Here is a 12,314-nt window from a genome sequence, read left to right on the forward strand (position 1 = left end):
CCCATTTAGCCATGGTGGCTCCGTTAACAATGGAAAAACAGAGGTGACAACAAGATATATATGGATACTGATTATCAAAATAAAGTTCAATTTACCCTCAACAGTTCTACAGCTTGTTCTAATTTCTTTTCCTTCACCAACTGAGCAGCTTTAATTAAAACGGGTGTGTCAATATCAGGATATTGTTTAATCAATGAATCAGCTAGTTCATGACATTGTTCACCCTGTAATTATAAATATTAATATATTGTTTAATCAACGAATCACCTACTTCATGACATTGTTCGCCCTGTAACAAAGTAGTTTTATCAACAGTGTGCTATGAGGTAAATTTTGTCCTGACAGTTGAGCTATGGCCTACTTCTAATTAGGATTTCAACTGTCAAGGGATATTTCACTTACATGCCAACTTGTACACGAGACACATCCAAACGACTAAACACTGTCTTTGCCAGGCCCAATGTCCTGCACCAATAAGAAGGAGAAACCGAGCCATAAAGAATAGACTTTAAGCTCTTGTGCCTTGCGTATAAGTGTTTACATGGAAACAGGCCTCCGTATCTAGCAGATCTTTTATCACCAAATTTTCCTGGACGTGCACTCCATTCTCAACAAGAACATTTTCTTATAATCCCAAAATATAAACAGATCGTTTGTTCACATTGTATCTGTTCTGTGGAATTCATTACCCCTAAAGATTAACCTACCATCCAGAGAGAGAGAGAGAGAAATGGGATTTAACGTCCACTCGACACAAACTAGGTCATTTCGGGACTAACATATGGTTTAATTTTATTTCAATAATTCGCTTGCGCGTAGGGGTCTTTAGCAGTGGGAGGAAACCGGATGACCCGGAGAAAACCCACGAGGTTGGACAGGCGACCCTACTCCTTGTCACGTACAACCGGGGATGATTCAAAACCACGTTATGTTGACTCAATGACAGACTTTATGATACAGCGCGCGCACGCTAACCATTCAGCCATCCAACCCCCCAAAACTACCATCCAGCCTAGAAACATTTGAGTCCACTATTTATGACCTATTACGGCACCCAGACTGTGTATCGACTTGAGCATGCATATTAACATGGAACTGTACAAATGTATAAATGTACATATTATTATTATTATTATTATTAAAATCCCAAGCAACTCTCTAAGCCAACACCAGGAGCAAACCTGAGAATTCCTGGTTAGCAAGCCTGAGTCATACTCACCGAGACACTGTGGCTCCCCTACGACAAATATATATTTTAGAAAGGGTAATAGCAACAAGGCATAGGACAAATGAATATGAAATAATCTTGACTCCCTACGATAACATTAACATTTAATAATGTTATGATTTCTAATCACACTACAGGACTCAATTCCCAACAATCCAGCATCCCCATAATATTTTTAACAACAAATATATATTTTTCCGGTATTCCCATCAAAATGTATTTAGGATTCCCACTGTCGAGGGAATATGTATGTGAAGAAATGGATCAAAAAGTCTGGATGTAAAACATACATTGTCTGGCATAAATGCAGGCTTTGTACCAGGTGATCGCCATTTTGCTTTGCAAAGATTGGTCTTTGTGCCTTATTATTAATGTCCGTCAAAAAATTCTAAATGTAAGATACCAGCTCCATTTTGTTGGGCATATATAAAATCCTAATTTCCAAATTTTTTGTCAGGCAAATACCAAATCATTATTTCCAAAAGTTTTATCAAGCACATATAAATTCACGAAAGTGACATACCTGACCAGCGTACATATTTAGCAGACATTGATTAATAGCAATACATCCTTTTTGTTTATTGGTTAATTTCTGTTGTACATTGTCTCCTGTTGCAGCTTTCAATTTCTTCTTAGAATCAAACATATTCTGATCCTACAATTATATAAAACATCCAACAATAGAGAGACAGGGCTTCAACTCAACAGAAAAAATATTGTTTTGGGACCAACATATTTATCTTGTATCAATAATTCATTTGCCCATGAGGGTTTCTATAGTGGGAGAAAATCATAGGACCCAGAGAAGAAACCAAAAACAGAAACATTAATAAGATTTAATAAAACTGTGCCTTCATTTTTCACCCAAAACTTTAAAATCCTACTGTTCTGCTCCGACTGGGCTAATGAAGACGGGTATACACCATACAGAGTGCTGTGAGGGAAATTTTGCCCAGCAGCGGCACTACGGCCTACTCTTATATCGAATTCCAACTGCCAAGGGATCTTTTTTGTTCAGGCCAATGTGTATACAGGACCCCAGTTTTCCGTCCCATCCGAACAATTAGACAGCTGTCATTGTCAGGCCCTCCGTCCTGCACCGCTGACAAGGGGAAACCAAGCCGGAAAATCCTGCTGAACTTTCTCACGAACACATGGATCAAACCCGCGACCTCCAGGCTAGCATCTTACTCTTTTAGCCACCATGGCTCCCCAAAAAACTTTAAGACAACTAACCTTATTAATAGTAACAATGTTATTAGAAACTACAGCTAATAAACCTAAATCTGTTGGCCTGTAACGATACAAACATAATCATTAATTTAACAATACATAAAAATCAGTATATTCCATCACAATATATGCTTATCTTGTGAGCCGGGCCTACATATTTAATCTTTTGTCAAGAGTATGAAAGCAATAGCAATTATGAAATTCAGTTGAAAATACACAGTTCAATTTGTATCGCAAGATTGTTATTGTCCTAAAGATGTTGAATGATGGAGGATCTGACAAGGACAACTGCCTAGTCATTCGGATGGGACGAAAAACTGAGATCCTGTGTATACATTGGCAGACATATGAAAGATCCCTTGGCAGTTGGAATTCGATATAAGAGTAGGCAGTAGTTTCACTGCCCAGGCAAAATTTCCCTCATAGAACACTGTATGCCATATGCCTGTCTTCATTAACCCAGTCAGAGCAGAACAGTAGGACGTTAAACCCTATTTCATTTTATTTCCAACCAACCCCCTGAAAACCTGATAAGTTAAAGAATTTAAATAAAACTTACTTTGATTTCATACACAGATTATAGAGTTCTGATGCTTCTTTTGGTTTATTTTCACGTTGTAGGACATAACCTTGCTGTACTCTATAAAACAATATAAAATGTAATTTAACTATTAGTATATCAAACCCCCTTGGGCGCCATCTTGAATTACATAGTATTAAACTTCGAAAAACATACATTAAAGGAGCTAAATCGCTAATATTTGGGACCTAGAAATTGACACAAATGGGTCGCAACGCATACAATAATGTAATATGAATGTATATACATGTAAACTGATTAATCTCTAATCAATAAGGTTCGGCGAAATACGCCAGTATTTTCAATCGAATTTCCATCTCTAGCGTCTGTTTTTTCCAGTCTACGCCGATAGACTGTATTTGGCATGCTCTCCAGATAAGAATATAGAGTCACCGTTTGACATGACTTGTGGAATATGCCTAGCCTCGTTTTTCAAGTCCCTTATTACAAATAGCGCTGAAACGCATTATGGTACACAATTCGTGTACCAATTGTTAAATGTTTATTTTGTCTTAAATATTAGAAATGAGAATCCCATCTTTTCCAGGTAAGATCACAACATCAATGTTGATTTAAAGCGACAAATAAATTGTGTTTTCAATGTCGAAGATTTTGGATGATATTGAGTTAGAGACTTAGCTACTTTAAGGAATCAACAACAAATCTAACCGCTTTAAGGAATCAACAACAAATCTAACCGTTGGCACCCCAAACCTTCTTTTGCTTTGTTATACAAAATGTAATAACATTCTGTTGTGTTAAAGGCTCAATACCACTCTTGTTGTAACTGAATAATATGTCCCAATCTTTATTCTGGTCAACAAATTGTACTATTTTACAGTATTCCAATTAATTGATGATACAAATTTCATATTAACACACCTAATTTAAAAAATTGGAAAAATTCAACTAAATGATTTGAAAAGCCTGACGTAAAGCTTTTCAAATGTTACTTGGATTTAAAAATATTTTTGAACCCACTGGACAAGTAAAATAGGATTTAATGGATAATTTACACAACAGGTAGGACACTAACACATCTAGTACTTAGAATAAGGATATTTTTTATTTTCTGGAGCTGTCAACCCAGCAAGAGTGTTATTGTCCCTTTATACAGTCTAAAATCTATGTGTTGGTGTAGATATTCACACATATATTGTATATGTGACCATATACAGTATATGTGACAATATATGTTATTGTCCCTTTATACAGTCTAAAATCTATGTGTTGGTGTAGATATTCACACATATATTGTATATGTGACCACAATACACATATTGATCTACAACATACAAAATCAAGCTAAATCTACGTGTTCAATTTTATTTCAATAATTCGCTTGCGTGTAGGGGTCTTTAGCAGTTGGAGGAAACCAGAGGCCCTGGAGAAAACCCACGAGGATGGAGAGGCGACCCAGCTCCTTGTCACGTACAACCAGTTTATGGATTGATCAACAGAATAAAGATGTGGTTTTCCTCCCTTTACTATATAAATCAAGAATCAAGAATATGTACTGACCGAATTAGTCCTAATTCTTCTTCTAATTCATCTTCAGCTAGTTCGGGATCAGCTCTCATTATGTCTACAAAATAAACATCACAATAAAATATATATCTCGATCAGCTCTCATCACTATTCAGCTAATTCTAGATAATACCACAAAATAGACGCCATGGTGTCAAAGTGACTAAGACACTGGCTCGCTAGTCTGAAGGATGCAGATTTGCTCCCGGTGTTGTCTGAGAAAGTACATCAGGATTTTCGACGTGGTTTCCCCTTGTCAGTGGTGCAGGACGGAAGACAATAGCGCCACTGTCCAGGCAACATATCCCTCATAGCACACTGTAAGGCATATGCCCGTCTTCATTATCTCAGTCGGAGCAGAATAGTACGACGTTTAAACTCCATTTCATTCTATTTATAAAATAGATTATATATCTCTATCAGCTGTCGTCACTATTTGAATCATATCAACTTCAGTTAATTCTAGATAATACTATAAAATAAATAATTAATGTGAGTGCATCTGGGAGTGGTGGAGGGATAGAGGGCTGAGGTAGCGGGAGCCGTCTCAAGTGTGGATATGACAGGAGGAGGCATTTGTATCTGAGAGGTGAAATGCTTCTTAAAAAATAGAATATATAATTCCCACCGTTCTTTACCTTCAGCTTTTTTAAGTTTATCAGCTGCTGTTTTCAGATCATCTTTACCAATATATTGACAAGCTTTATTATAGCAAATTTCATATGAATCTTCTTCAAAACCAGGATCATCCTAAAACATGTTAAATATGCCACTTACATATCATAAACTATATTATAAATAGTTACATACACTTTCCTATAATTCACAGCAATACACTGCCCTGTACACCAATATGCCACTTACATATCATAAACTATATTACAAATGGTTACAAACACACACTATCATTTCTATAAACACTTTCCTATAATCCACAGCCCTGTAAACCAATACAGACCATTTGATTAGTCAAAAAATTCATGTTATCTGAATGCTGACTTTAAACAAAATATGTTATTATAAAGAGAGAGAGAGAGAAATGGGGTTTAACGTCCACTTGACACAAACTAGGTCATTTCAGGACTAACATGTGGTTCAATTTTATTTCAATAATTCGCTTGCGCGTATGGGTCTTTAGTAGTGGGAGGAAACCGGAGGACCCAGAGAAAACCCACAAGGTTGGACAGGCGACCCTACTCCTTGTCACGTACAACTGGGGAATCGAAACCATGCCACATGACTCAATGACAGACCTTATGATGCATTTTGCACGTGCTAACCATTCGGCCATCCAATCCCCCAGATGTTATGATAGTACAGTATACCAAGATCAATATAACACAGCAAGTTGCAAAATGATCCATTCAGAATTGTGGCATGAACCAAAAACAATAGGCATCATCCTTAGGGTATCAGAAATAAAGAGAGAGAGAAATGGGGTTAAACATCCAATTGACACAAATTAGGTCATTTAGGGACTAACACATGGTTCAATTTTATTTCAATCATTCGCGTGCGCATAGGGGTCTTTAGCAGTGGGAGGAAACCGGAGGACCTGGAGAAAACCCACGAGGTTGGACAGGAAACCCTACTCCCTGTCAGGTACCACCGGGGAATCGAAACCCCGCCAGTTTACTCAATGACAGACCGTATGATACAGCGCGCGCACGCTAACCATTCAGCCATCCAACCCCCCAAATCAGAAATAAGCATGCAAAGTTAAGAATTGAGATCTGCAAGGGACACGCAGCCACATAGACAGGGTCAACAACATAATACTTTCCACATTATGAAACGAAAAGTAAATAACATTTAATCAGATTGCAGTCCTAAATCATCTTACCATGGTTTTGTCTGTCCACATCTCTAATGAAGCAATAACAGCAGCCATATTGGTTTGTCTTTCACTATCAAAATCATCCTATAAAAGAAAATTATAACACTGAGCATATTACCTTGGTCTTATAACACAGAACACAATTTATACGTGGGTCTTATAACACAGAGCATAATATGTGGATCTTAAAAATACATTCCCGTGTACAAACTGGGTGATTTGATGATATATTTGGACTAAAAACATATTCAAACAAATTAATTTATCATAATTTTGCTTCAAATCCTTCTCAAAACATTTTAATTGTCAGGGAATAGCCGGCTATAAAAAATCGATCAAAAGAGGTCATGTTTGTGTCACAAGACGATGTTGCCTTTATCGCTGACTATTGTTTACAAATATCGAAGCCTAATTAAATTCCTGGATTATCCACTGCCCGCATATTTTTCTGTGATTTTTATCTCAGAAAGTGTTGTACGTCTAACTCTTCATAAAGTTTATCAACATATACATCAAGCGCTCAATCTCCGCGTGCAACTTTCGACGTCACAAGTGCAGACACTCCTAATCGTCGGGCTGTCAATTAGGGAAACTTGTACATTTTTGTCGTGAATGCGCACCATGAGTGTTTTTCAGGGAATCCAGTATTTTTCTAGTAAGATTGGATATTTCTACTTTCGATATATACCAAAATTGCCATACTTTTATTGGAAATAACCACCCAATAAATACTTTTCTGGGAACCCATCTTTAAAACACAGAACATATTATCCTGGTCTTATGACAGATCAATTTTTTTCTGAAGTATCTCAAATCTTAAGTGAAGAGTCAAGTATACATGTATGTACTTACATCAGAATTTTTGACCAAATCTCGATAAAGATCATAGCATTCCTCATACTCTTCTCGACGATACAACTGAAACAAATACAAAACATATCATACAAAACACTAATGATACAACTGAAACAAATACAAAACATATTATATAAAACTAACGATACAACTGAAACAAATATAAAACATATTATATAAAACACTAATAGGAATAATGATCTAGCATAAATTCCTAAATTCGAAATGCAATAAAAAGTTATTTAATGTCCTATTACTTTACTACACCAAGTGGCTATAGCATTCACAACAAAACACAACACAAAATATAAGGATGTAGCTAATGCAGATGGGTCATAAAGTGCCATTTCTTATGCTTTCAACTACATTATGCAAGTTACTACTGATAGGTTATAAAATTCTACTATGTTTTCTTGATGCACCAAAATGCTAGAATTATGGTTAAACATGAGCCAGAACACAAATTAAAATTATTTTTTTCAAATCTTGTTAACAACCTATTCAAATAAATTATTTTCTAAATTACAGCCATTATTAACTAAAGAATGGACTCTATTGATTTCACTTTCACATTTCCATGTTAAGGCTGCGTTGAATTAATTCCTTGTTTCTCCTAGCCTGCACACTTAGGTCGGGGACCCCGAAAATCGTGCACTTACCTTCTTAACACAAAAAACAATATTAAAAAAAATACGTTAATAAAATCTAAATAAAATTCTACCAAACATCAAAGGTCAATTCTCTTTGTTTATTCCTCGTTACGAATTAAAGAAGTTGATAATACACATCTAGAGGCAAGAGAAACAAGGAATCAATTTCACACGGCCTAAATGCCTATACCCACCACTTGTGCCAATAGTTCCTTCATTCTATAATCAAGTTCACTAACAGCACGTAGAGTCTTCAATGCATCATTTGTTTTATTCAATCTGTACTGGCAATAGGCTTTCTCAAAATCCATACCACTGAAATATCATCAAAAGACTTCAAAAATAAATAAAAAATGAAATGAAATGGGGTTTAACGTCCTACTGTTCTGCTACGAAATGGGCTAATAAAGACGGACATACACCATACCCTACTCTTATATCAAATCCAAACTGTCATGGGATCTTTTACGTGCATGCCAACGTGTACACGGGAACTCGGTTTTCCGTCCCATCCGAATGACTAGACAGTTGTCCTTGTCAGGTCCTCCATCCTGCACCACTAACAAGTGGGGAACCACGCCAGAAAATCTGGATGAACTTTCTCGGCCAAAGCAGGAATTGAACACCCCACCTCCAGGCTGACGAGCCAGCGTCTTACCCACTTTAGCCAACGTGACCCCTCAAAAATAAATAAGTCTATTAATCATGTTGTTGTTCGAAGGATTTAACTCTTTATCATAGTTCTCAACGGATGCTTTATATGACCATAAGGAATCCTGTCACATTTTTCAAACATTCAGAATAATAAATTTTAAGCAAGATTTTGGGATTTATCTTTCTGGTCACATTTTGATTTTTAAAACTTGAAAAAGTTATACAGGACAGATATAGGAGTCATGATTTAAAATGAGAGATAGAGAATTGAGGTGTAACATAAACTCGACACAAACTAGGTCATTACGGGACTAAAATATTTGTTTAATTTTATTTCAATAATTCGCTTGAACGTAGGTGTCTTTAGCAGCGGGAGAAAACCCACAAGGTTGGACAGACAACCCTACTCTTTGACACGTACAAGCGGAGATTCAAAACCATGCAGCTTGTCCCAATGACAGAACTTGTGATCAAACGCAGACACGTTAACCATTCGGCCACCCAACCCCCGACTCGACACTAACTTTGTTCTTGCTGTTTATGTATACAGTTATACAGGGTAAGTCATTTGAGGATTTGTTTTATGCCAGGGGCATAAAAAAAAATTGAACCCACTTCTAGCCCAGGGCTAGTTGGACAATGTATGAGCTTTAATATTCGTCTGCATGTAAAATATAACTTGATAAATGGAAGAGTAGGTGGGAATGCTAAAGTCTGCACAAAATTCTCCTCCCTTGCACAGTCATAGTACATGATCATATGGGATTCTATAATTTTGCCCGTCAAGACATTTTTAGTTTGGGTTAATAGAGGCAAGAATTAGGTCGCAAGTAGTAGTTTGTCAGCTTCAGGAAATAACGTCAGTACATTTCCATTCCCTCTAATCGACTTCAACTACAAATATTTTTATGTAATATAGCATGTGTTCTGAATACAAAAACATATGTGCACCTTGCTATTTATCAAATTTAATTTCCATACGGTATTCAAATTTATGTCAATAATATTCATACAAAATTATGTGTTTTTGTAACACGATAAAATTAATCTTTACATCCCTGATGTGGTCGTATAAAAATGGACAATAATCTCACTTACGTAATTTTATTTTTTTGAATCAAACCGAGAGCATTTTCAAACTGATCAGTTAACATCTGACATGATATTTTATACTGGAGACCAGACACTTCATCTCCTTTCAAGCCAAGTACTGAAAAACAAAACACAACAGCTATGAAATAATATTGCTTTAAAGGGACAATAAAACTCTTGCTGGCTTGACAGCTCCAGAAAATAAATAATAGCCTTATTCTAAGTATTAGATGTTTAAGTATCCTACCTGTTGTGTAAATTATCCATTAAATCCTATTTTACTTGTCCAGAGGGTTCGAAAATATTTTTAAATCCAAGTCACATTTGAAAAGGTTTTCAAATTATTTAGTTGAATTTTTCCAATTTTTTCAATTAGGTGTGTTAAGATGAAATTTGCATTATCAATTTATTGGAATATTGTAAAATAGTACAATTTGTTGACCAGAATAAAGATTGGGACATATTATTCAGTTACAACAAGAGTGGTATTGAGCCTTTAACTATTATGCTGTACAGTTTCTTTGATAACTATCCTGTATGAGTATCCAAGAAAGATCACATTCTTCAAAACATTTGCTGCGAAACTGGAGTAGTGAGCTTGCCACCCACACTACTCCGCCCACCTTGATTCAAAGTCACTTTGATAAGTGTAGTCGAAGAAATCAGTTTTGTATGAACAGTGTTTCGATCAGCAGAAAGGCCTCTAGGCCTACTAGATCCTGAACCTGATATGATAAGACACATATATGGAAAGTGAAGTTTGATCACGTACAATGTCATGGCGAGGTTTAATTTACTTTTATTTCAATGGGAATTGGTTTATTATATGCTAAGCTATGTGCAGTAGACTTTGGGACCAGTTTTTAATAGAAAATTAAGGAGATATAAGCTGGCCAATAACCTTTTTGTAATCAAATGATTATAAAACTTGCTCGAATGAAGTCCTTAAAACCATCCTTTATTCATCATTATTAAGTGGAACCATTTCTAATCCCAACTCTCGTATACCATCACAGTGCTAAAAGTATTTCGCTTATTTCAACAGTATCTAATAATTGCCGAAAACCTGATGACATATGGCATGCCATATCCTAGTTCAGCTCTGAACGTAGGTCTCATTACACTCGACCTCTACGTTCAGGGACCCTTCTATTGTATCCTTGTCGACCAGATTTGGTTTCCCAGTCAATTTTACTGGGCAACTTTTTACTGCTAAACGGTCGCGTGTCAGTCCCTGTGAACGCCTGAACAATATAAATGAACATCTTAGTGAGAAAATAAGACCTTGCGTAACTGGCTAGAGTCAGTATGAGCGACACAACACGCTGTTAAAAAATACGTCTCCGTCTTCTAACCGACTTGGCGGACATCATTGAAAGGGTAACGCACAAATTTAAGAACTCAGCCATTTAAGATGAAACGAAATTTAGGTAAGCCTGTTGCGAAAAAATTGGGATTTTTGAAAGAATTTGATTGTAAATTATTGTAATTTAGCTAGGCAAAGCAATAAATCACTGAAGATTCTCAACTTTTCAAAGATTTCATTTTTTTTCTCCCAGGCTTACCTAAATTTCGTTTCATCTTATGGCATGTTTTTTTTTAAAGTGTACCATTTGTTCCCAATCCCAACTGAATTATGAAATTCCAATTCCTCTTACAAAATCCCTGTCTCAGGGAAGATTGATACATATTCTTCCAAAATATATTTTAAAAAAGATAATTTTTTGCAAAATAATTTTTTTATTGAACATTATACTTAACATTATGAAATTTTTTGAATCGTATCAGTCCAGATGAAATTATATCAAATGCAAACAATGCACATTAAAATTCATATAAATAGCAATCTCTATAGGTAGAATATACATTGAATTATGTTAAATGAATGAAGATGCTATTATTTTTGGGTCATAAGACAGTAAAGATGACCATTTTAGTAAATATAAAATGTCTCTTTTGAATTGGACAAACGCATGGCACATTTATTTTCCTTTCAGATATTAACTTTTGCTTATATATATTAATAATTTTCTTCCAAAGTTTAATGTAATAATACATTATCTAAATCTGAAGTTTCATGGGATATTTTTTAACAGCGTGTTGTGTCGCTCATACTGACTCTAGCCAGGTAAGCACGGTCTTATTTTCTCCCTAAGATGTTCATTTGTTCAGGCGTTCACAGGGACTGACACGCGACCGGTAAGCAGTAAAAAGTTGCCCAGTAAAATTGACTGGGAAGCGATTAGATTTTCGACAAGGATTTAATAGGACAGTTCCTGAACGTAGGGAGGGTGTAATGAAACTTACGTTCAGAGCTGAACTAGCCATATCCATCCATACATGGCATATGGTTCCCAGCATACTCACTTTGGTTGCAAATTTTGATGGCTTTTGCATATTCTTGTTTCTGCCCAAGTCTATGGAGGTCCCCGTACAAGGTTTGAATTTGAGTTTCCTTGTCCGGCTTCGGTTCTTCTTTGGTTTTCTTCGATTTATTCGACATATTGTTTGGCAAATTTCTAGTAACACGCCACGAACAACCTGTTAACAATTTTCTTCCTTTCAGTCTAGAGAATCTACCGTTTCTTCCTTACACGTTGGAGAGGCCAACTAGCGTGAGTTATTTCCCCTTACAATAATTAGTTACGCGTTTTGGGT

General features: G+C 36.0%; 1 protein-coding gene across 1 annotated transcript; it reads right to left on the bottom strand.

Moving 5' to 3' along the window:
* Positions 1–202: 202 nt before the first annotated feature.
* On the bottom strand, positions 203–12,223 carry LOC126815081 (signal recognition particle subunit SRP72). Its single transcript, XM_050540616.2, has 11 exons — positions 12,024–12,223; positions 9,663–9,774; positions 8,105–8,225; positions 7,258–7,323; positions 6,412–6,489; positions 5,207–5,318; positions 4,563–4,626; positions 3,021–3,101; positions 2,465–2,522; positions 1,752–1,883; positions 203–289 (listed from the first exon to the last, which is right to left on the bottom strand). Exons 1-11 carry the CDS (start codon positions 12,157–12,159, stop codon positions 203–205), a joined length of 1,047 nt encoding a protein of 348 aa, XP_050396573.1. The 5' UTR covers positions 12,160–12,223.
* Positions 12,224–12,314: the final 91 nt, after the last annotated feature.

Source organism: Patella vulgata, chromosome 3 (assembly GCF_932274485.2).
Source record: "Patella vulgata chromosome 3, xgPatVulg1.2, whole genome shotgun sequence".
NCBI lineage: Eukaryota > Metazoa > Mollusca > Gastropoda > Patellidae > Patella > Patella vulgata.